At 35.0% G+C, this 26831-nt stretch overlaps 1 protein-coding gene across 11 annotated transcripts in view; it reads right to left on the bottom strand.

The window, feature by feature from the left end:
* Positions 1-595: 595 nt before the first annotated feature.
* MIER1 (MIER1 transcriptional regulator) overlaps positions 596-26831 on the bottom strand; it is a 63498-nt gene continuing 37262 nt past the window's right edge. For 6 of the 11 annotated variants that reach the window (XM_025393033.1, XM_025393043.1, XM_025393057.1 and 3 more), the window contains 7 exons: positions 25132-25204; positions 17996-18147; positions 17224-17305; positions 16008-16102; positions 12279-12406; positions 7280-7419; positions 596-4637 (listed from right to left, as the gene is read on the bottom strand). In XM_025393033.1, coding sequence (XP_025248818.1) covers positions 4309-4637; positions 7280-7419; positions 12279-12406; positions 16008-16102; positions 17224-17305; positions 17996-18147; positions 25132-25204 — 999 coding nt within the window. In that variant the 3' untranslated portion in view covers positions 596-4308. The remainder of the gene's footprint in view (positions 4638-7279; positions 7420-12278; positions 12407-16007; positions 16103-17223; positions 17306-17995; positions 18148-25131; positions 25205-26831) is intronic. The other 5 variants (XM_025393076.1, XM_025393102.1, XM_025393119.1 and 2 more) reach the window with 2 other exon arrangements.

Raw genomic sequence — 26831 nt, 5'->3', positions numbered from 1 at the left:
CTCTCTTCCAAACTTCAGAAAATCAGGAGATTCTCCACCTAATAGTAGTGCTCATGGGACAGTAAATGACAAGAAAAAGGGGATGAGTCCTAAATAATCCACAGCTGTTATGGTAGAACCAGCTCTGCAGGAAATATTTTTTTAAAAGACAGAATTTCTTAGGGAAAGTCATGCATTTCATGTTGGTTAATTCCAGCAAAGTTTGACAAAAGAAAAATCTTTAGCTAGACCTATATGGCAAAGAGGAAGGTAAATTCATTCTCTTGAGATCATGCCTATTCCTTTTTGCTGTCTCTATACTCAGCGTATACTTCTACCATTAACACTTACCTGCTGCCTTCTTGAAGAATAGGGCATGCCACATCTCTGAAGCCACAAGCCAAGCATAGTACCCGGTACAAGTATAGGCCCAAATGTTTGCTGGATATTAAGAGTATATGGAAACATAATGAAAGCTTGTCATCACTGACATTTAATTGTGAAACCATCACCATCAATTTGGACAATTAGAATCCATCTCCAGTTTACATGGCAATTCTTCGATACTCTTCACAGAATAGCCTTTAAGTGTGTTCAAATTACTTACTACTCAAGAGCAAGCAAAATGACATTTTAAGTACATTATACATTCTATAATTCTTTATACAAACTAGTATAAAGACAAACTGAAATTAAAAATAATCATATTCAGAAAAGGAAAAACACGTCCGTATAGTTGTCAAAAGATCAGCACAATACTAAGGGTACATAACGAGTTTATGGAAAACTGCTATTAGAAAAGAAAGAGGTTAATCAGATATGCAGATACATGAAAACAGTCTATAAGTGGGTGGATGGATGGGTGGAAAACCCTTTAAGATTTTGCAAAGGATGAACTTGATATTAAAGAAGGGAGTTAATTTTTATGGTAAAAAGTTTTATCAGTAGAATTATGTGATACAGAAAAAGTCATTTTGAGAGAAAGTCATTTTTAGAATAAAAGGTTAAAATTTGGAAATTCGTCCTCTTCTCTGTTACATGGTTTTCCACACTGGCATTTTTCATGAATATGGATTATAGTTGGGAAAACCTTGTATCTCTGATTTGGTATTTAGTTACACACCCCTAGGGTCATCATCACACGTGTAAATATTGCCTATGGAAATTCACCAGCCCTCCGTTATTCCAAGTGCCCACTCCTAATTGTCCATTGATAGCAAAGCAAATATTGTGACAAAACAAGTTTTATTTTGCAAAACATAATGTGATACGAACTCCACTACAAAATAAGGGAACAAATTATTTTTAAATTATATAATCCAGCAGAAGAGAAACAGTGAATGGAGGTCTAGGGACTGAAAGGATCTCTTGTGGCAAAGGGAAAGAAGACAAAAATACATCACCCAAGATGAGGTAAAGGGGACCAAGAACCACTGAAAAAGTAGTGCAATATGTCCAGGAATAAAAGAAACAGACTATATATATATATATTTGCATTGTCAATAACATGCATCATTCAAACAATCTCTTAATAAAAACTTAGTGAATTAATCTAATGAAAATATTCACACATTATTATGTAGGCAAGTATGTTTAAAAAAATATTTTAATAAGCATATTCAGAATGGCAGACGGGATGGGAGAAGGGAATTATTTTACAGTGCAAAATTACTATGCATAAATTTAACATCTAATTTGAAATTTTAAATGTCTATTTAAATATTCAAATACATTTTAAAGCTCAACAAACTTGTGTTGAACTGAATTGCCGATCCTGAACTCTATTTAAAAATACATCATGAAACAGAAAATACCCATTCCAAATGAAAATGATAGTGCTTTGTTGGGGGTGGGAATGAAGCGGGGAGACTAAATCACTATTAACAGACTTTTCCCAATGCAGTTTGTCAAAAGTTCAAGTTCTGAAATGTACTAAATCTTAAGCAAATTAAATTCATGATATTACTAAAAATTTTTAAATAGTGCAATGACTTATCAAGTTATAGTGGCTGCATTAAGAACAAATTATTGTGTGAAATGCCTGTATTAACACAAAATACAATTAAATATTTCCTTACAAAAAGCTGAGCATTACGCATTATAATAGTGGAATGTCTCATTAGGTATATTTTTAAAAGATTAAGAAAAGCAACATTTCCTAAAATGTATACATGTGCCATATTTGCCAACATGCCTGAGAATTTACTTAAAACGTTTCTGTAGTAAGAGTTTGCAAGAACTTCACAAATCTGCAAATAAAATGCATCTTTTTAAAAAGGTGAAAATGGCATCTCCAACACTGCAACAATTCAAAAAGCACAGCATCACTAATCTTTAAAAACATTTCTATATACCATCTTTGACAAAGAGCTAGGATACTTTGGATTCATTTAATAAAAAATGATTTAGAAAACAGATTGTGACCATCTGCTTGCTAAAGCTACTGCCATTCTGGATAAATTAAAGTTTTAAGTAAAACAAAACAAAAACAACAAAAAACTCACACTTCTCAACACTTCCACCCAAAATTCTGATTTACTTAGATATGTATGTAACAACAGTGAATGTACATTAATATGAAGTCAAGTGTTGCAAAGTGGCTTTTAACACTGTTTGGGGGAAAAAAAGTTGTTCACATTGGTGAAGGGAAGCGGTCTCAACATATGTTAACAGTAATACTTCATGGGGGTAAGGCCTAAACGATAATTTCTCAGTGCAAACCTTCACTCAATTGCATCAGACAGTTGAGCCATTAAAAACAAGACCACAAAAGCTTTATTTTAAAAAGGCATTGGCTCTTGAACTGATGGCTGAAAAGTGAACTGGAAGAAGCATTTGGAGTATGCCTGTGTGAGAAAAACAAGAATTAATAATATTTTATAAAAGTTTGGATATAGGTTGGTCTATCAGCTATATAAAACTACATTTTTTAACAAGAATTTAGCACTAAAAATAAAATGGCACTCTTACAAGGCTATGCAGACGGATAATCCTATTTGTATTCACACAGAGCAATGATTATTGTGTATCTTATTTTCACTTTGGAAAAGCATTGTCAAATCTGAAAAACTGGATTGTAACTAGAAAGTCTGAGTAGTTTTCAAACTTCACTTTCTCTTCATAAAATCAATACTGCCTGCCCACAGTTGTTCCTTGTGTGCCAATATCTAAGTATCACTTGACCCCTCCTCTGTTTATTTAATGCAGAAATGGGAAATTTTATGATGTATATAAAAATAACAGGATTCTGGTCAGCATGATATATTTAAGCACTTAAGCTGACATTAAACTTTTGTCTTGCTTCAAAAATAATTTTGAAAATTATAGCAAATGCAAAACAAACTGCAATCTAAGCATCATGCTTAATTTCAGAATTCTCAAATTACTTGCCCTTAAGTAGAAATCTGAAAAAAAAACAACAAATTTTTATAATCCTTTATGAATGCTTTTACCACCTGGATAAGAAATATGACTTAATTACTACACAAACACTTAAAAATTCATTAGAAAAACCTTAGCAAAATAAAATGAAAGCTGACAGACTCAGAATAACAATTCCTCTCATAAAAGTTTACCAACTGTACAAGTTAAGAAAATTATACAAGCTTTTGTATTAAGAAAGGACAGCTCAGTCAAGACGTATGTACTGTAAAAATCTTTCAAAGGCTACAAAGAATCTGGAAAAATACAGAATGTATTTCTTCAGCCCAGATAAGAATATGGAAAGACATCATTGATGTCAACAATTTTACATATACAAACCTGACCTGGTTTATTTTTAAACTTCTATATATAAAAAAATCATGCTAGCATAATTTTCAGGATTCATAAGGGTTTCCTTAATAAAGATATTCAAATTGTTTGGTGAGAAAAGATGTCTGTTTTAAAGACATTTCAAGAAACTCAAGAGAAACTGGTATTAATTGGACTTGAGTTTTTTCCCATTCCTCCATCAAACTAAGCAAAAATTACCTTGCAGTGAAATTTTATGATTAGCATCAAATGAGAAGGTAGATATCTTTAGTTCATTCAAATTTACCAAAATTAGTAAATTTGAATGAACTAAAGATATTCAAATGAGAAGGTAGAGATATATCTTTAGTTCATTCAAATTTACTAATTTTTAAAATACCCTTAAAAGAGTCTGACAGCTTTAAAGTAAAAAAATCTGCAAAAGGCAGAATTATGAAACTTCATTTCCTAAAGTTAAGACTCAATTCAAATTTTCAAATTGCTTCAAGGAAATCAACTTTTTAAGGTAACCCATCAACCCTGAAAATTTTAGTCACACCAGAATTTACTCCAAAGAAAGTAAAATAGGTCTAAAATTTAGTCATCTGTGTTTTCAAGTTCTTCAAATTTCCCATGTGAGATTGCTTCTTGGAAAAATTCAGAAGAACCTGGACTTTCTTTTCCATTGCTGTTTACCCTTCGCCTTTTGGCAGGTCTCTCACTTTTTTCATCAAAATCATTTTCATTTCTTGCAGTCATATGGGCAAGTTTTGGGTCAGTGGTAAGGTTATCTGTTTCATAACCATTAGTATCCATATCTGCATGAAGTGGTTTCTTATTTCCACCTGTTGGTCCATTAATGTGTAACCCTTCAACTTTTACTTCCTCTTTGTTTAATATTTCACCTGGTCCATTAGATGACACTCCTAAATTGAAAGAAATATAAATGAAACCACAATTAGAAAAAAGTTAAATTTGCAAACTATTATAAAACAGCTTATTGTAAAGTTGTTATTGTTACCAAGGAAGCAAGGTATCAAATCTATATATACATAGTCTAAATTCTTGCTCTATTATTTATTAGCTATGTGGCCTTAGGCAAATTATTTACTCTTTCTGTACCTCCATTTCATTACATATATACAATAAAGATCAAAACAGATATTCCTCACAGGGTTGTTGTGAAAATTAAATAAGTTAATAAATGTAAAGAACTAAGAACAGAATTTGGCATATGTTAAAAGCATATTAGGTATATTTGACAGCAAATAAGCACTGGATCCAGCAGTCTAAATAAGCTGAATTAATGCAAAATGCAATAAATTACTCAGATTTAACAAAAGGTTTTCAACATTCTAAACCCACATAAAAGCAAAATGAATGCTCTTTCTTATAAAAGCTTGAGAAACTGCCATATAAAGGCAAGACGTCATGGCTTTTTTATTCTTAATGTAAATCTATAGGAACTGTTTTAATCACACATGGCTGGGTGCAGTGGCTCACGCCTGTATTCCCACCACTTTGGGAGGCCAAGGCGGGTGGATCACAAGGTCAGGAGTTCGAGACCAGCCTGGCCAACAAACTTGTCTCTATTAAAAGTACAAAAATTAGCCGGGTGTGGTGGCGTGCACCTGTAGGCCCAGCTACTTGGGAGGCTGAGGCAGAAGAATGGCTTGAACCCGGGAGGCAGAGGCACTGAGCCAAGATTATGTCACTGCACTCCAGCCTGAGCGACAAAACGAGACTGTTTCGAAAAGAAAAAAAAGATCACCCACTATTTACCTTAAGTAGACCCTAAATAATCTGTCATAATGTTAAAAAACTAATGCTGCACTATCCAAGCATATACTTGAAAGTGCTGAATTATTTACTTAAGTAAAATACAAATTACTTAAAAATACAAAGTCTTCTATAATAGGTGAGAAAAGTAAAAGCAAAATTATTCTAATAAAAGAAAACAAAAGTTTATTTTAGAGTTGACTGTAAAATGGAATGCAAATGTTGGTGATAAGTAAAATACAGGATGCATCACTGAATTACAATTTAATTGCTTGAAAAATATTTGGCATAAAGGATGAGCCTCAAATACTGTATTTTGATTAAAGAAAATATTCTATTTTGAACAACTCAAAAATGCACTCAAATCATGAATGCACATGGGGATTATGCATCATAATATACTGAGGAGAACAATTCTGTAGGAACAAGTCCAAAAAGCCAGCTGAGACTGTGATTAGGTCAAAAATAACTATAAGATTTCAAAGTACTAATTAAAGCCCCATATAAAAAAGTAATACAATATTGGGATGAAAAGTTCCTTCCTTTCTTTGAAAAAGCTGGCGGTCTTGACTGTACATAATGTGAGTGGTTTTTGAGCTACAAGTAATTTGTAAGTAACTTATGAACACTTTCCTAGCCTAACAGCATGTTCTCATCAAACAGATTTTTAAAAAGGAAAAGAAAATGATTTATTTGGTGTTAATATGTTAAGAACAAACAGGAAAAGCAGTAGTAGTGCCAAGTGTCTGCCTCCCTAAGCCTATACCGTTAGTCCCAAGGTCAGAGTCTCAGCATCTTACTCTGCTTCAGAATGGATGTGACAGACATTAGATATTAAGTCAATAAACCTTGGAACAGGACATAGTTACTGGGCCCTAAGTTCTGTTTGTATGGTTTATTCTTAGAAGTAGTGAGGGAACAGAGAGGGGTTATGAAATGAACTAAGCATATACACTCCAGCAGTACCAATGTGAGACCAAAGGTCAGAAGAGGATCAAGGCTTTCACAGTGTTTCTCTTCCAGTTTCGGTCAGGAAGAAGTCAGCTCTTCACTGGTACTCTCCTATCACTAGTTTCCTCAGAGGAGCTGGGGGTGCAGCTTATTACTTTCTTCTTGGAACTCTTTTATTTAACAAGACCATTTAATCAAAGAAGAAATCAAAATAATTCTCTGGCTCTTACTATTGATCAGCACAATGATCTCTGGTCCACTGTATATTTTAAACAGAAACACTATCTGAACCTCAAACAATTGGTATGCCTTTTTCTTCTCTTTTTCTTGGAGAGAAAAACAAATATTTCTGTAGAATATTAATGTACAGGTTGATACTGACTTTATCTTTTCTCATTCTTCAAGGTTATTATGCTATCAAAGAGAACTTAAATATTCAAAACAGTGCGCTTGTTACCTTACATCAAGGTATTTCATAATTATCTGCAGATCTCATGTGAAACTGCAGGGTTTTGACCTAAGAGTTAACATAAATACTTGTATCTAGCCATCAACCCAACTATATAGACAGGAAAAGAGATGCTACTGAAAAAGAACACATTTCTTAGAAGAAATAGTCACTGTTGGTAGTATGCTTTATTAAAATTACTTTTTAGTGATGTCCAATCACTTTGTATTGTTAGTATATATGTATGCTGATGTTATGTATGTTTCATGTGTTATCATTTTTTACTTTCTGCTCTGGAAGTTTAATAGAAACCCAAACTGAATTTCCCAAGTCACTGAAAGAAAGTGTCTCTTATTACAAAGAAAGAGAAATGTTTCTCTGGTTGCTTACCATTTTGATTAGTAGTGCTTACAGTGCCATCTTCTTTCTCAGACTGGCTGTTACTACTATTTGATGCAGTTGGGGGAGGGGATGGTGCTCGACTAGATGCAGCGCTTTCACTTTCATCTAGAAGACGATCCATGTAATCCCTTAAAATTAATAAAACATTTTTATATTAAAAAGCTGAAAATTAAAAATTAGTTGAGGTTAAATTTAGAATGCTTTATTAACAAATATATCCTAATATTCACTTAACATTCATTCCAGTGCTTTATCTATCACACGAGGATCTGAATATTTAAATGATAAGCTCCTTTTGGTTATAGGAAAAATGCATAAAGGCTTTAAAGTAACAAATTTGAGAGACCCATAGGAAATTTTAAAGCTTGTAAAGTTGTAGGCAAGTGCTCAGAGTGGCCCAACTAGAACTAGAAGATCTCTTAACTGAAGTGATAGGGGTGATGTCTAGCAAAAGTACAAAAGAATTTCTGTACAAATACAGATTGAATTTTAAAGCTCCTAAAAGCAATACCTAAAAGACAAATTTGAGCCTTTTAAAAGGACTGATTACCTCCTAAAACCTTCCTGGATATTTTTGGTATTATATTTCTGCCAGATCTGAGCTGTAAGATGCTAACTAAATTCCTGGGATTATCTGCTGGTTTTACCCTGTCACTTTCTCATTGTATGTGAGCTCATTTCTTCTCTAAGTCATTCCTGAACTACGTAACTGTGGTTAAGTGACACAGGTGAGAAGATCTGGGATAGAGCCTTTTCTCTCTCAGGTTTAGTGTATTAGCTATAAAATGTAGATAAATCATACCTCTCCTATCTAACACACATGGTGATTGTATTATATATGTACATAAAAATGTTTCATAATCCAAAAAGTGCTACTAAACCACTAGAATAAAAGTCAGCAAACTATAATATTTATTCTCTACCTCTTACAGAAAAAGTTTGCTGATACTAGATACTGCACTAGAATTCCCCAAGGACAGGGATTTTTAGTCTATTTTGTTTATACCTGCACCACCGGTACCTAAGGTGTGCAAGGCACAGAACAGAAAGATCAATAAAATTTTAATTGTGTTACTTATCTTAAAATTCCTTCAGCGTAAGCATGATAGAAATATTAAGACAAATCTCTTAGAATTTTGTGAGCAGGGTAAATAAGAAGCAAACAGTGGAAGCTCTGAGGAATTTCCGAAAGTGTGTGTTAATAGTCTATAATATGCTATTAATTATATTTATCTCAACCTATATGGTCATCACTGTCTCCTAGGTTATAGGGATTTAACAAATATAGGGATGTGATACCTGACTTCAAGAAACTTCTAATAGTCTGAGGTATAAAACCAATACATACTTACAATTTACATTCTATGCCTTATTTTCCTCATCTATAAATGAAGGGAATTCAATTAGATGGTCTTGAAGACCTATAAATCTATATAGAATTAAATTATATGGTCTTGAAGACTTCTTGAGCTTTATGCTATTCATCATAATTATAGAAAAATTACATAAACAAATTTGAAGCACACAGACATAAGTGTGATGAGTCCCAAAAGGACTTCAGGTGCTAAGGCTAACAGAAGATGCATGATGAGGAATTGCTGGAAATAAATATGTTATGGTGGGAATGGATAAGATGAAGGAAGTTAAAAGCCAAAGCAAGGCCTGGCATGGTGGCTCACACCTGTCATCCCAGCACTTTGGGAGGCCGAGGTGGGCGGATCACCTGAGGTTGGGAGTTTGAGACCAGCCTGACCAACATGGAGAAACCCCGTCTCTACTAAAAATACAAAATTAGCCGGGTATGGTGGCACATGCCCGTAATCCCAGCTACTCGGGAGGCAGAGGCAGTAGAATCGTTTCAACCCGGGAGGTGGAAGTTGCAGTGAGCCGAGATCATGCCACTGCAGTCCAGTAGCCTGGGCAACAGGGTGAGACTCTATCTTAAAAAAAAAAAAAGCCAAAGCAAAGGAAACAAGAGTTGATATCAAAATTATTTTTAATTTCTGGATATAGTCTATAATTCTGTGGAAGGATAGTAATTATTATCAATATTTCCTAAAGATTAACAGCATCCAGAATGTTCAGGAAAGGGCAGAATCAGACAAACCATCCAGAAAGCTGGAGCAGCATTCGGGTAACCAAAGTTACGTTGAGTTAATTTTTAGTTTGTGGAAAAATTTGGAAAGCTGAATATTTTACAATGAAATCTCCAATAGGGCTCCCAATTCTTCCAGTAAATAGGGACAATGTGTAGCAGAATCTTTCAAAGGCTGTTTGTAGGCAGAAAAGGGGAAGATGTGTTTCATTCTGGTGAACAAATGGAAGGTCTACAATTTAATGAAAAAATGAACAAATGACTTTCAGGATAATGTGCTCTGAATTACGGATTTTGACCTAAAAAGGAGGATGAGATAATTCACTCAAATTTCTCTCTGAACACATCAGCTTAATGTTTTATGAAGTCACTTAAAGTGCAGCTATTAACAGGCAGAGATGGTTCTGGAAGCAAATCAGAAAAATTTATCCCCATCTGGAAAGAAATGTACTATTTGGTCACTGCTTCTTAGAGAAGACATAACACAGCTAAAAGGGAAGAGTCTCAGTACAAAAGTATGATTCTTTCAGTTAAATAAACTTTATTAAAAAAACCCAGTGGGGCTACAACTGAAGCCTACAAAACCATGGTATTCCTGCCTGAGGGAAAAAACACATTAGTTCACTTCATACCATTATACCAGGTGACCACTATTAAGATATTGTTTACTTTTAACTGTGGCCACTCTACCTACAGAATATTTAACCTTAAGAGTCATCAAAGTTACAGATAAAAGTATCTTCAAAAAGTTTTCAGAAGCTACAGGGAGATCATTAGAGAAATTAGAACATTTGGTGGCACATCCCTACCTAACCTGTTGAGCTTGATATCACAGAGGACAAACTAAGCCAGCCCACACTTTGGTGATGCTTTCTGAAAGAGAAAACTGGATGAACCATGGGTCTGACCCAGCATGGCCGTTCTTATGTGGTTACTGCTGATGATTACAGACTGACTGTAGCTCATGTGTGAACATTATTTCTGAAATGGTTGAAAAAAATAAAAGATGTTACTATTGCTTTTCCCTATATAACAGCTTGAAAACCATGACTATTTTAAGATATATCTGCAGACCAGATAGCTAGCTATATCTAATTCTACATTATGCTTGAATACTACTAATAAAAAAATTAACTATAAATTTAATATTAAGCAATGAGATAAAATTTGGAATACTGCTATTTATGAAATTCCACCTTAGCAATCACCAGCTTTGAATAATCGGGGATGATGTATACAGTCCATTGTCCTGTGATTTCCAAGGGTGAATCATACCCATTTATTCCCTTTCAGATTATTTTACTGTGGGCTTTAGAGCAGAGCATTTGACCTTCTAAGGAAGTGACCAGCAGAGATACCTACAAATGAACTTGACAAAGAAACAGTGCAATCTAGGACTGTGAAGAGCAAGATCAAATAAGCATACAAGCACATCTTTCTTTTCTTTTTTCTTTTTGGAGACGGAGTTTCGCTCTGTTGCCCAGGCTGGAGTGCAGTGGTGTGATCTCGGCTCACTGCAACCTCCGTCTCCTGGGTTCAAGCAATTCTTCTGCCTCAGTCTCCCGAGTAGCTCAGACTACAGGCGTGCACCACCACATCCGGCTAATTTTTGTATTTTTAGTAGAGACGGGGTTTCACCATGTTTGTCAAGCTAGTGTCGAACTCATGACCTTGTGATCCACCCGCCTTGGCCTCCCAAAGTGCTGGGATTACCACAGTGAGCCACTGCACCCAGCCCAAGCACATCTTTTAAAGGTAATTATTTGGTCAGCTTTAAGAACATCTTTACTGGAGAACCTTGACTAAGTCACAGCTTTGCATTACTTTTTAATTCTGTAAACATTAGGGAATAATTAAGGATAGTACTGTAAAGTTAATTCCACCATAACAATCACCATTTTAAAGCAATTCATGAGAGAGAAGGGGTTCAATACTCTTTCTATTTAAGTAACAAATTGCCAGTGGTAGTGGAATGTTTCACTCCAAAGCTAGACTGAATGAGGTGGAAGACAATAAATTCTCTTAATATGGGAATAAATTAGGCATATCAGACATTTTACATAAAGAATGGATGTAACAACCCATATCTGTCACTGGGACTAAGCTAGAGTTACATTACTAATTCTCAAATATTACTTGTTAGAGGAAAGATTCAGGAAAGCTAGGAAAAGGAAAGTCACCATATACATGTTTTTTTTCCTCTATAAAAAACTGTATGCCAGGTGCAGTGGCTCACGCCTGTAATCTCAGCACTTTAGGAGGCTGAGACAGGTGCATCATTTGAGGTCAGGACTTCAAGACAGCCTGGTCCACACAGTGAAACCCTGTCTCTAATAAAAATTCAAAAATTTGCCAGGCATCATGGCGGGCACCTGTAATCCCAGCTACTCGGGAGGCTGAGGCAGGAGAACCGCCTGAAGCCAGCAGACGGAGGCTGCAGGGAGCCGAGATTGCACCATTGCATTCCAGCCTGGGCAACAGATCAAGACTACGTCTCAAAAAAAAAAAAAAGATTAAATCTGTATGTGCTTAGACTGAATGGAACTGAATTTAAGAAAAACATGGTTTCACAGCTGTTCTGATCCATTTATTCTCAACGGTGTATTAAAAACATACATTCTAAACCTTGCTTTAATGATATGCTTGTCTCATAATATGAACTGTAGTTTACAATATTTCATAAGACACTGAAAAGTCTAAATGCCTTATTTATGAAGATATAATAGATGGTAAAGTTTAATGTATATTATAAAAGCAAGATTGTATCGCTTCTCGGCCTTCTGGTTAAGATCAAGTATATAAAAGCAAGATTATCAAAATCATAACTCAAGAAAAATCTAGAAAAGCTTAGCAAAAATGAATACATAGCTCTTAAGGAAAAAATTAACTCACGTTACACCAGGATGAAGATTATATTTCTTTTTTCCAAATCGTGTTTGCTGAGCAAAGAAATCATAACGTTCAGATTTTTTCCACATGTAATAGAATGCTACACATTCACCAACTGACCTTGTTCGGACCTATAAGAAACAATTGCTTGTTTTTAAGAATCTCCTTTTTAACAAAGTTACCTCATGATAAACATCTGAAGTTCGAAAATAAATTTGGCTAGTCCTTAACTGATATATAATCCTATATATAAAATACAACACTGCAGCATCTATGTTGAAAGCTATTCTTTCTAAACGTCTATTAAGAGAAATAATATACTGGCAACAGGTCTTCAGATATATAGCACTGTGCTTTTTAAAAGGCTACCTAATTTACTAGAAAAATATACTCCTGTATTAAAAATGCGTGGAAGTTGGCCAGGCATGGTGGCTCACGCCTGTAATCCCGGCACTTTGGGAGGCTGAGGGGGGTGGATCACGAGGTCAGGAGTTTAAGACCAGCCTGGCCAAGACGGTGAAACCCTGACTCTACTAAAAATACAAAAATTAGCCCGGCGTGGTGGCAGGTGCCTGTAATCCCAGGTACTCGGGAGGCTGAGGCAGGAGAATCACTTGAACCCCGGGGGGGCTGGGGGTGGGGACAGAGGTTGCATTAAGCTGAGATCACGGCACTGCACTCTCACCTGGGTGACAGAATGAGACTCCGTCTCAAAAAAAAAAAAAAAAAAAAAAAAGCCTAGAAGTGGCATTCAGGTTAAAATAAATGTTATAAACAGTTTGCTAATACTTTTACTCACAGAGTACGAATACCTAGAGAGTGTATCTTTAAATTCCCTTTTGATAGATTCTCTTACTAGTCCCAACAGCAATCCAGACTCAGTTAATTTACTCTCTAGAAAGTCTGGGAAGATGCCACAGTGAGTTAAAAGTATAATAACGCTAATGCTTTGCTTACTAAGTTAACTCTTGTGGCTTACTTTGCTGTACCTATTTGTGCAACTGAATGGTTCCCCTCACATAATGTTAAATGCCTGTAGAATTAAATGATGCTGACAGAATCCCTTTTTGCTACTTAGCCACCAGGAGAGCTGGTGGTAGGGGTGATATACATACATAAAATGCTGAGAATTTAGGGCTGATGTATATAAATAAAATACTGATAACTTTTTTCCTTTCTTTTCTTTTCTTTTTTTTTTTTGAGACAAGAGTCATGCTCTGTTGCCCAGGCTGGAGTGCAGTGGCGCCAAACCAGTAACTGCAGCCTTGTCCTCCCAGGCTCAAGCAAAACCTCCTGCCTCAGCCCCTCAATAACTGGGACCACAGGTGCAAGGCACCACACTCTGGTAATTTTTCTATTTTTTGTAGAGATGGGGTTTTGCCATGTTGCCTAGGCTGTTCTTGAACTCCTGGGTTCAAGCAATCTGCCTGCCTCAACCTCCCCAAGTACTGAAATAACAGGTATGAGCCACTGCACCAGCCATACTAACAATTTAAAAGGAAATCCTGTGTGTGTATGTGTTTTGGATGCAACATACTTCTTCATCCCATAAATTTCTACTCTTAAAGTAAATATTCTATAGCACGGATTGCACCTGAAGGACAAGTGTTGATTACCCAACATATATTTTGCTTTCTTCCTGTTTGCACTTTACAGCTCTGATCCATATTGCTCTGAGATTGACAGCAATCAGGACTTTTAAAAAAACCATCCTCTCAAGCTCTTTTTTTGTCTCCTCTAGGATCTTATTTCTAGATAGATTCAAGCTAAGTCAACTGTACTTTACTGAAAGCAAAAAGATAAAGTCATTTTGGGGCATGCAAAGTTAAGATTACGAAAAATCTTCAACAAAAGCCCTCATAATAGAACTTATGATTAAGATCTGAACTTTAATTCCAGATATAAAAACAAACCTGATATTTTCACTAGAGTACTCTTCTCCCTTTTAAAGAATTACTGTCCTCTTTTTGTTCATGAATTTAGTATATTATGTAGAGGTTGGCTGACTTCTACCTTGTAACATTTAAATGCCACTGTCCCAAATATTTATAAGAAATCAAGGTTATACTTTTAATACTTATGTTATTTGGCTCTAAGTTTCAAGTCACCTAGTAATTTCTTAGCTCCTTTAAAAAAATCATATTGGTCAGGGTTGTTGCTGCTGCTTGTTACATCAGCTATCATTCCAGGAGTCCCTTCCTTAGGTAATTCAGCATGGTTTGGTTTAGAATGTTTTAATTCAAGCAGAAGTGCTAAACAACAACAACAACAACAACAACAACAACTACAACAAACCTCATCCAAAAATGTTGTCCCTTTCAATCATGAAACAATGAACTTTTTTAATCAAAAACATACATGGCCAGTCACATAATGCACCCTTTTCTTGAATGTTAACTATATTTGAGGTTATCAGATGATATGAACACAACATTAAGGGTATACAATTTTGAAACTACATTGTCTTCTAAGTTATCCTAAATGCTAAAACTAAAAATTTATCTATTAGTGTTATCTGCGGTAAACTGCCAACATTCAACAAAATAATTAAGAAAGAACTAGTTGGGAGTGGGGCTCTTCACTGCCCAGTTCCTGCTTTTTTTTTTTTAAAAAAAAAAAAACAGAACAACAATAAACTAGTTAATGCACGACAAAATTTAAGAAATGAACCCACAGGGTTTGTAAATAACTTTTATTAATAACAAAAAATATTAAATATGTGTCAAAAAAATCAACTGGATACAATCCAATCACACCCAGATGTATAAAAAGACAGATGTGGTAGAAGACTATTCAGAGTCTCAGATACAAGCCCAGGTACTTTCAACAAGGTCGTGGACAAGCTACGACACAAAACTTAGAAGCTATCTTTAAGGAATTACATAAACCAATACCCTTGTCATTTCTACTAACTAAAAATAATGTGATAATCATAAGCCTAGGAATTTCCTACATTTAATCCCCAAGACTTTAATTCTGCCTGTCCTAATCTGTTGTCCTAATGTGTTACTCATGGAAACAACACATTTTTCTATTCCATATAATTATATAGTTACTATTAAAAATCATACCTAATTTCAGTTATAAGAATTAAGCCCTAAAACAAATTTGTAAGTAATTATAAAGTTATTTGGAGTATAAATTACATGACTGATATTATCAACATGAAATGATAAACGATTATGTTAAATAAAATCCTCAAATTATAACTATAAGAATATAAAGCTGATTTATTGACACAGAAGCTTCTACAAAATTAAATTAAATGTTGACTAAAACTAAGTTAAATATTAAGTATTTGATTTTAGACCACTTGGGATTTAAGCAAATGTAATAAATATTTTAATTGCAAATAATGTCATGTTGAAAGTGCCTTAAAGTTTCCAAATTATTTCAAAGGCCCTCCATAAAATATTTAGTCACAGACTGTGGACAACAGCTATAAAGAATTGCATCGCACATACACACCCCAACTAGAAGATGATTAACATGCTTGTAAATGAGTGCAATTCTTAAACACCTGCAATATGATGCACTGAAAACAGTCACCAACAGGTAATTATAGGTTAGGAAGTATAGGCAGCTTTACTGTAATTACTCACTAAATACCAAAATATTGTCATATTAATGATGAAACCTTTAACACTAGACAACATAGCAAATTAAGACACATGACCATTTGAGTTGTTCAACTAAATTTCTTTTTGCAAAAAAGAGATTATCATTACTTACTTTATTAGCCTGAATCAAATGAAAATCCTTTCCATAGGCCTTCAGACCTTGTTCAAAATTTCTACACTCTTCCTCTGTCCAAACAGATAATTCCTCTGACAAGATGGGAGGAACAAACTGTTAAGCAATATTCCCCCAAATATTGCATAAAACAAAACTACAAATGAAAACTTAACTTTCTGGTAAAAATGAGGGAAACATTTTACTCCTGAGCTCTATTACTAATTGTTGCAAAAGATAAAGTGACAACAATTCCTTATTTAATAAGATTTTGAATGATTTGGTCCCTACCTCTCAAGCTTCAACTTGGGCCACTGTCTTCTTAAAGCTTCATGATCAAACTATCTTAGTCACCTTTCAATTCTTTAAAATTGCCACGTTCTCTCTTACTTCAGACTTTGTGCATGGTGTCTCTCCTTTGCCTGTAATTATTTCTTGCCTCCACCTCATCCCCTTTCACTGAGATAATTCTTTCCCATCCCAACACAAATATCACTTCATTCTGAATGCTCTCCCTAAAAGCACTACCCTCTCCCCCAACTAGGTTAAGTCCCATTACTACAGGTTTCAATAGCACCCTCTAATTTTCCTTGAAGAATTCATCAGCTGTTTTCCAGTTTCCCTACCTAAGCTCTAAGCACCACAAGGGGAAGGGACTTTGCTTATAGTTACATCCTCAGAACTCAGAAGGCACTCAAATTTTTGTTAAATAAATATCTCTCATTTGTTACTTAAATATATATAAGTAGTAATCTTAGTGAAGGGGGGTAGGAGCCAGATTTAGTATAAAGAAGAAAAATCCAAATTTTGGTCATGGCTTCATTACTGATGAATTATGTTTGCTTTAGCCAAGTTACTTCAGTTCAGAGATCTCAGGGTCATCAACTTTTACCTTTAAGTAAAGGTATTATCTGTCATACTACCTAGTTCACAGGGCAATTATCAAGATCAAATAAGAAAATATTTATAAATATGCCTTGAATGCATAAGACAGTATAAATTTTTACATTTTTACTTACGTGATCGTATTTTCCCACAAAGAAGGAACAGTCTTATACCCCCATAACGACTTGTATAATACTTGGTATTTTGTAAATATTTATCAAACTCAGAAAAATCAGTATTATTAAGTTTAGGCTATTATACCTAGGTAAACTGAAAAGCTTACTTTTAAAATTTCTGCCAAATCATGAAAATAAATAAAAATTATACTTACCTCTAGCTGCTTTTACATTAAATCTTAATCTTCTCAATGCTTCTTCTGTATCAAAATTGCATTTAACCAATTCATATAAAGCCTAGAAAAATAAAAGGCTTGAATATGTGACAAGGACTATAAACAGTTCAATGCTACAAGAGTAAAGGTTTTTCAAAAATCCAGTGTTCTCATTCTTTTTGAGGGCAAATAACTTTAGTGACTAGAACTTCAAAGAAAAACAAATATGAATTCGATCCTGATAAATTAACTACCTTTAAATATGTACAAAGTAGGATATGTAAAAACTTGGTGGCCATAGTATCCAAGGAACTAAAAGGAATTCATTTTGTATCAATGAAAATCCCTTCTTTGTGGCTTCTTGAGATTCCTATAATTTTAAACAAATCAGAAAAGAAAAACAATGATTAAAAAGGTAAAAAAGATAGGTTCATGGTAGGCTCTGGTCTTACCATGTACATAACATTATCTGAGGTGAGAATTCCAACTTGATATCCACAGATTCTTAGGGATAGCCAAAGGAATTTTAAAAAGCCTAATGAAAAGTATATACAGGCAAAATAAAACATCAGGTTTTTGTTTCAGTTTTGAGCTTCACACCAATGAAGTCAGTGTGGTAACAAGGGGTATCTTACAGGGATTATAACCTCAGATTCCCTGTTGATAATGTTATAAAAAATAGGGTGGACAGAATAACAACAATGCAAGTGACAGCATTTACATGTATAAATGTGTATGGCAAAGTTCTAATAGTTGTTTCTTATTCACATACCTGTTCGTTGTCTTTTATGTGAGATCCTTCAGGAATTGCTTCTACACCCTTCTCATCACCTGTTCTTCTAGACGCATCTTTAAGAAATATAATCACTTTATCTTCTGGTAAGTACTCAGGGTCCCATAGGAGCTGATCATCATTTTCATATACTAAATTAGTAAAAGACAGTGTTAAAAAAATTTCTAAAAACTGACAGAGTCTGTGTTAAAACATATTACTAAATAAACAACTCAGAGCCAAATGTTGAGAACTGAAGTATAGTGTGGTTCTACTGCTTGCCTGACTTCTTTCTTGGGCAACAACTATAGTTTAAGTGAATTAAACAATTTAAACAAAGAGGAGGTACCACTTTATGCCCCCTGCAGATCCAGTCTGACTTTATCTTGAGTTTACCAAATTCCAAGCTCTCTTGGTTTGAATACCATCTCTACCACTTACTATGTGTATGATGACCTTGGGCAAATTACTTCCCTTCTGTCTCATCTGTGAAAGGAGGTAACAGTAACTCTACCACATAGTTTTAAGGATTTAAAGCACTTTACAATCATTCTGGCACATATTAAAATCCTATAATTGTAACTGTAACTACTGTTTTTGAAAAAATGTCTAGAAGAATGCTCACCAAATGTTAACACTGCTTAATTCCTGGTGGTGGGATTTGAGGTAAATTTTACTTTATATTTTCTGTAATGCTTGAGTGTATAATGTGTATAAATCACTTTCACAAAAACAAAAGTCATTACTTTTTTAAAGGTATTTAAGTTTCATCATAATTTCCATTATAAGATTAAAGCCTAAATCTAATTAAAACTCAAAAAGTAAGGAAAGGAGGATGACCTAAGACAAATCCTGTGGAATTCTAAATGATAAGAAGAAAACATGGATAAAATTCAAAAGTCACAAATAGAAGAAATACCAAGAATGTAACCTCACAGACGCTAAGGGAAGAGAGTGTTTCAAAGAAAAGCTTCAAAGACTGGTTAAATTCTGTTGAGTGATAAGGATGAAAACTGAAAAGGTTATGCCAGCTTTACTAACAAGGAGGTGAATGCTGTGAGAACTTTCTGTAGAGAGATAGAAGCAGAAGCCACACTGGATAAGATTGAAAATGGAAAGTGAAGAAATAAGACTGTTGAAAAGTTTAGTGATGATAGAGACAGGGGAGTAGCTAGAGAGTAGAGTTGAAAAAAGTTTTTATGTTGTTTTGGTTTGTTTTCAAAGATGAGGCAAACGTGTAAATGCCAACAGGAAGGAGCCAGCCTGAGAAACATTTTGACTTTAAGAGACCAAGAATAACAGTGTCAAAGTTTCTTTTATTACGAAAAGAAATTAACAGCTAATTAAGCATATCCTATGTACCAGGCAATGAATTTTTTTTTTAGATGAAGTCTCGCTCTGTTGCCCAGGCTGGAGAGCAGTGGTTCGATCTCGGCTCACTGCAACCTCCGCCTCCCAGAGTAGCTGGGACTACAGGCATGTGCCACCACACCCGCCTATTTTTTGATTTTTTAGTAGAGACAGAGTTTCACGTTAGCCAGGATGGTTCTTGATCTCCTGACCCCATGATCTGGTTCTCGATCCGACCCCGTCACCTGCTCACCTCAGCCTCCCAAAGTGCTGGGATTACTACAGGTGTGAGCCACCGCACCCAGCCGTATTATTTTCACACAAATTATCATGTCTCCTCACCCACACACACTTCAAAACCTTCTTCTATCTTTCCTTGTTTCCCAAAATACTTTTGTTTAAAGTACAGCTCAAAGGAAAATATTTAGAAAATTTTCCTTAATAAACATCATTCCTTTTGTAATCTGCTGGTACAATCCTAGTTATACCCTAAATTATAAATACAATAAAACTACCATGATAAAATGAATCTGGATATACTGCTATTGATTTCTATTCTCTGCTCAGCCTCTGTTCTCTGCAGACTAAATTATATTCTTATATAATTTATATTCTTATATAATATACTTATATTCTTGGGATCTTTAGGGTAGACAAGGCCATACAAGGAAACCCTAACTCGGAAATAATTCAGCCACCTATTCACTTAGGCACCAAATGTTTACTAAGTGCCTATGGGGCAAGGATCGACCTACTTACTAGTAAGGCTACAAAGATGAGCAAACAAAAGGTTAAAATACACTGTTGTTAGTATAAATGATAACTTACATGAATTTAGGAAAAAGTTAAGTGTAGCTTAGGAGATTTTGTAACTAAAACAGACAAAAGTCCAAAGGAGCATGCCTGGAATGTTGTTATAACTAACAAATCATGTTTATTTAACTGTCTGAATTAGGAGTGCTAACCAAATGAAGAATATATAATCTGCATGGAGAATAATAAAAAAAGTCGGATGGCAGAGAGAAAAAATTTGTGTCTCTCCAAGATACTAGGTAAGGAGGTTTCCATGTATCAATGAAAAGGAGAATTCTGATCCATTCGTTAAGTAATCCCTACAATAAAGATATCAGGATATCTTAGTTTTGTGGCACTTAAAAAAAAGAAGTCTGTGCTCACGAAACTCATGAGAAACATCTTGTGAAATGTTTTCCACAAGAATGCACTCATCAGCACTGTCCCTTTGACAAGTTTTATTTCTAACAGCATAGTTTACCTAATAGTGTCACGAATTTGGTTTGTAGTATAGGGTATCCTAAGTGGAGACAAATTCCGGGTATCCTGACAAAAGTCTGAGTTTGAGGAGTGCCCCTTTACCTCAGCAATCCCTCCAAAGCAATCTCATTCTGCTAAGTTTAGTCTATCCTCCTTACACAAACTAATATACTTAAATTCTCAAAAAGAGAAAGCTTCATAAATCACTCATTCCTGAAAAAAATTACATATGTATACTTTCTAAAATCATGTTAAAATGGAAAATATTAAGTTAGAATTTAAACCATGAAAAAATCAGAACAATTAGACAAGAGAAAGATATAAAGCCAATCCAAATTAAAAAGGAAGAATTCAAATTATCCCTGTTTACTGATGATAAGATCTTATATTTGGAAAAACCTAAACACTCCACAAAAAAACTATTAGAACTGACAAATTCAGTAAAGCTGCAGGATACAAAAATCAACATATAAAAATCAGTAATATTTCTATATGTCACCAAGTCAACATTCTGAAAAGGAAATCAAAAGACTAATCCCATTTTAAACAGCCACAAATAAAATCAAATACCTAGAAATTAACCAAACAAGCGAAAGATCTCTATAATGACAACTATAAAATATTGACAAAAGAAATTAAAGAGGACACACACACACACAAAAAAAGGAATGATATTCCACGTTCATGGATTCAAAGAATCAGTGTTGTTAAAATGTCCATACTACCAAAAGCAATCTACAGATTCAATGCAATCCTTATCAAAATACCAATGACATTCTTCACAGAAGCAGAAAAAAAGTTCCTAAAATTTATATGGAACCATAAAAGGCCCAGAATAGCCAAAGCTATCCTAAGCAGAAAGAATAAAACTGGAGGAATCACATTACCTGACTTCAAATGATACTACAGAGCTACAGTAACTAAAACGGCATGTACTGGCATAAAAATAAGACATACAGAACAGAACACAGGACCCAGAAACAAATCATATACCTACAGTGAACTCGTTTTTGACAAAGATGCCAAGAATGTACACTGGGAAAAGACAGTCTCTTCAATAAATGTTGCTGGGAGACTGGATATCCATATGCAGAAGAATGGAACTAGACCCCTATCTTTTGTCACATTCAAAAACCAAAATAGATTAAAGACTTACATCTAAGACCTCAAACTATGAAACTGCTACAATAAAATACCGAGGAAACTCTGCAGGACACTGGACTGAGGGCAAAGATTTCCTGAATAATACCCCACAAGCACAGGCAACCAAAGTAAAAATAGACAAATAGGATCACATTAACAAGCTTTTGCACAGCAAAGGAAACAACAAAGAAACAACCTACAGAATGGGAGAAAATATTTGCAAACTACCCATCTTAGAACGCACTAATAAATAGAATATATAAGGAGCTCAAACAACTCTATTGAAAAAAAGTCTAATAATCTGATTTAAAAATGGGCAAAAGATCTGAATAGACGTTTCTCAAAACAATACACACAGATGGCAAACAAAGTGCCCATCAACAGATGAATGCATAAAGAAAATGTGGTACTTATACACAATGGAGTACTATTCAGCCATAAAAAAGAATAAGATCCAGTCATTTGCAACAACATGAATGTAACTGAAGGTCATCATGTTAAGCAAAGAGTCAGGCATGGAAAAGACAAACATCCCATGTTCTCACTTATGTGTAGGATCTAAAAGTTGAAACAATTGAACCCATGGAGATAGAGCAGAAGGATGGCTACTAGAGGCTGGGAAGGTCGGTGTGGGAAAGGGGTGACAGAGAGGTAGGGATCATTAATGGGTACAAAAAAATAGAATAACGCCTAGTAGTTGACAGCACAACAGGGTGACCATAATCAATAACTTAATTGTACATTTTTAAAGAACTAAAGGAGTATAACTGAATTGTCTGTAACACAAAAGATAAATGCTTGAGAGGATGCATACACCATTTGCCATGATGTGGTTATTACACATTGCATGCCTGCATCAAGACATCTCATGCACTCCATAATTATATACACCTACTATGTACTCACAAAAATTAAAAATTAAAACTAAGCATAAATAATAAGAGAATGTGATCATTCACTGTTGATATATGATAATACAAACATTAAAATAAAAAAGTATACTGCAATAAAACTATTTTCAACTATAAATTTATAATAATATAAATACTAAAATACAAACATAAAATAGGTGCTATTATCTTTCATTGTCAAAACTGAAAAGAAATTTAATAAAAAGAAATGTCTGACTTTCAGTTCTTCATTTATTTGCAGAAAGAAAAACCTCAATGGAGAACACTGCTAACCACTATATAAGTAAAGCATAAAACTGACATTTCAATTACAAAAATAAATACAAAAGCCAACAGACCATTTATTTTGGTACACAATTATGTGTTCACAGAACATATCGTATGTACAGAATTTCCATATGTAATAAAGTCACTCCATACTGCTAGCTTCAATGTTCCTATATATTGCAGGAATTACCTTGAGAAGTAAGTGGTAGCTATTAAACATTTAAATGATGTATTAAAACATATTGCTATCACAAAAACTGTACTGGCCTGTGATGTTCCCTTGACTGCCTCTGACCTGCTGCTGCCCTGAGATAGGTGCATACTTAGAATATAAAGTAAGTTTTTGGAGAGAATGCTAAAAAGAAATAAACAACAAAAAACTTCTATTTATGTAACTCCAAAGGGTTTCGTGTATGTTAAGTTGAAATGTGAAGAAAACTGAAATAAAAGAAATAAATATTTCTAGTGCTGAGTGATGTCACACTGCACATGAACTCATTAAACACACACACATGGCCAGGTGCGGTGGCTTCATGCCTATAATCCCAGCACTTTGGGAAGCCTAGGGCAAATGACCTGAGGTCGGGAGTTCAAGACCAGCCTGACCAACATGGAGAAACCCTGCCTGTACCACAAATACAAAATTAGCCAGGCATGGTGGTGCATGCCTGTAATCCTAGCTACTTGGGAGGATGAGGCAGGAGAACTGCTTAAACCCGGGAGGCAAAGGTTACGGTGAGCCAAGATCACACCATGGCACTCCAGTCTGGGCAACAAGAGCTAAACTCTGTCTCAAAAAAAAAAAAAAAAAAAAGGACACATACACAGCATTCTTTCTGGAACTCACATGAAGTGAATAATCTGAAACAGCCTCTTTAAAAAAAATCTTCGGCCAGGCGCAGTGGCTCACGCCTGTAATCCCAGCACTTTGGGAGGCCAAGGCAGGTGGATCACGAGGTCAGGAGATTTGAGACTATCCCAGCACTTTGGGAGGCTGATGCAGGCATATCACTAGGTGAGGAGTTTGAGACCAGCCTGGCCAACACGGCGAAACCCCATCTCTACTAAAAAACACAAAAAAACTAGCTGGGCGTGGTGGCAGACATCTGTAATCCCAGCTACTCAGGAGGTTGAGGCCGGAGAAACACTTGAACCCAGGAGGTGGAGGTTGCAGTGAGCTGAGATGATGCCATTGCACTCCAGTCTGGGCAACAAGAGCAAGACCCCGTCTCACAAAAAAAAAAAAAAACAAAAACAAAAAACCAAAAAAAACCCCTTCAAGTATTATGTTATTGTAAGTATGACTTACTTCAGGACTTTCAAATGAAATGAAAAAAAAAAAACAAAAAAAAAAATGTAAAATTTAAGTATAGAAGTTGTTTTCCCAAATTATTTTTAAAACACAAACATCAAAGTACTCCATTTTTGCTTTTTTTTTTTTTTTTAGACGGAGTCTTGCTCTGTCAACCCAGGCTGGAGTGCAGTGGCACGATACTGGCTCACTGCAACCTCCGCCTCCCAGGTTCAAGTGATTCTACTGCCTCAGCCTCCTGAGTAGCTGGGACGACAGGCGCGCGCCACGACGATGGGCTGATTTTTGTATTTTTAGTAGAGATGGAGTTTCACCATGTTGGTCAGGCTGGTCTCGAACTCCTGACTTTGTGATCTGCCTGCATCAGCCTCCCAAAGTGCTGGGATTACAGGCGTGAGCCACTGCACCTGGCCCAAAGTACTCCATTTTAATAAGCATTCCATTTTGCTTACTGAAAGTTTTAGGAGCAAATAAGCTTTTTATGTCAGTTACTCACTCTCGTTTGTTTTTATGCCTTTCACTGATATAAAATGGACGTTTAAAAACTGAATTATAAAGGTTAGAAAAGGGTTAAAGTTTAGAGCACTGAAAATACGGGGAAAAAGGTAAAAAAAAATGTTGAGACATTGTAAGTCACTTTTAAAACGAAAAAAAGCATTTGCTTTTTCCTTTTCTGGCTAGGCTTCTATAGACCAAACTGAAAAAATTGAGTAAACATATTCTTCTCACAGGAATAATGAAGGGTTCTCTTTCACAAACCAATGGGGTTACAATGGGGTTACTTAGTAGGCTGTCATGTTCTTATCACATTTTACACATGAAATAACAGTTCATTACACTGAAAGCATAAATTCAGCTATGTAACTTTACTAATAACCCACCTTTTTCATTTTCTTTGTATCTACAAATGCCAACTGGAATTTCTGCTTGAAACATGGAGCCCACCATAATCTCCTATTTTAAAAATAACATAAAACATTAGTAAGATCTAGTAACAGATTTTATATCCATTTTCTAGCCTTACCATCTTAGTAAACTGTTCCTGGTTTCTCTGTCATAAAATACAAAAACAATTAACTACCTCAGAGGTACCTTTGTGAAGATGAATGACAAATAATGACTGGATGAAAATATTAGTAATAATAATGAGGTGAAATGCAACATAAACAATAAATACAAACTTTACTTCAAAATATAGAGACAAAGAAGTGAATTCTGATAACTTCATTAGTAAGATAACTGCAAAACCCGTAAAAAACAAAGTCAAATTCAGATATTTTCAGAGTATCTACACTTAAGACAGTGGTCTTAAAATATGATCCCTGTATGAGCAGCATAGCATCAGTGTCACCTATGAAATTTTTGTTTTTTTGAGACAAGGTTTTGCTCTGTCACCTAGGCTGGAGTGATCATGGCTCACTGCAGCCTCAACCTCCCAGGCTCAAGCAATTCTCTCACCTCGGTCTCTGAGTAGCTAGGACTACAGGCACATGCCACCACACACAGCTAATGGAAAACTGTTAGAAATGCAAATGCTAAGGTCCCACCCCAGACCTACAGACCTACTGGAACTCTGGGGACAGGACTCAGTCATTGGTATTTTAATAAGCTCTCTAGGTGATTCTGACATACACTGAAGTCTGAAAAACAGAGCTTCAAGTTAAGAAAAATAACAAAAAGGGTTTGTATAAAGCTCAGCAGGGGCCAAATGAAAGAAACTCTAAACAAAATAGATAAAGCAGGTTATGGTTTGACTTTCATTAAAACAATACAAAATGAAAAACCTCCTCCCACAAATATAATTAAATAGGAAATCTAGTAATCAAATCTATATAGTCAAATCACAGATTAGGTGAAACTGGCTGTTCTGAAAAGCAACTGGAAACTACCACTGGTGAAATTTCACAATGCAAGGAGACCAAGATTACAGTACCCTCTTTTGTCTGATGGCTAAATGTTAAGAACACACTGACATTTTCAAAATTGGGCATGGAAGGTACAAAATCATGGTCTAGAAGTTTTGATAACTCTTAGGATTTGGAAAATCTCTCTCCTGCTATTATTACCCCACTGATGTGAGGATCTCATTTTATCCAGTACAACTTCAAAGACATGCTTTATGTAATAAAGTTATTGCTATACCTAAAAGAAAAACCAATCCTTCTCATGATCAGTTTTCTAAAAGAATCAAACTTACAACAAATTTTCTCTACTCTTACAATGGAATTCTCTTTATGTCTTCTACTATAAAAAGAGTCCTTTATTGTCACATCTTGTGCCTCTTTTAAAAATTTAACTCACCTATGCCTACCAAAGAACACTGTCACATTACTAACCCTGGCTGGGGTGCTTCTGAACGATCAATGCCTGGATCAATCGCAGGACAATTAAATTAGAATCTATGAATGAAGGCCCTGGTAGTCAGCACCTCTAAGTTACCCAAATGATTCTAACATAAAAACAGGGTTGAGAACATCTGGATTAGTATAAAGATAGGTACTTCCTTTTTCCTGTTCAGTTCTGAACATTTCTTTTCATCTGTTAATTTGTTGTATAGTACAGGGAAGAGAAGGGAAACAGC

This window comes from Theropithecus gelada, chromosome 1, assembly GCF_003255815.1.
Source record: "Theropithecus gelada isolate Dixy chromosome 1, Tgel_1.0, whole genome shotgun sequence".
NCBI classification, from domain to species: domain Eukaryota; kingdom Metazoa; phylum Chordata; class Mammalia; order Primates; family Cercopithecidae; genus Theropithecus; species Theropithecus gelada.
This window is presented reverse-complemented; position numbering and strand designations above follow the sequence as displayed.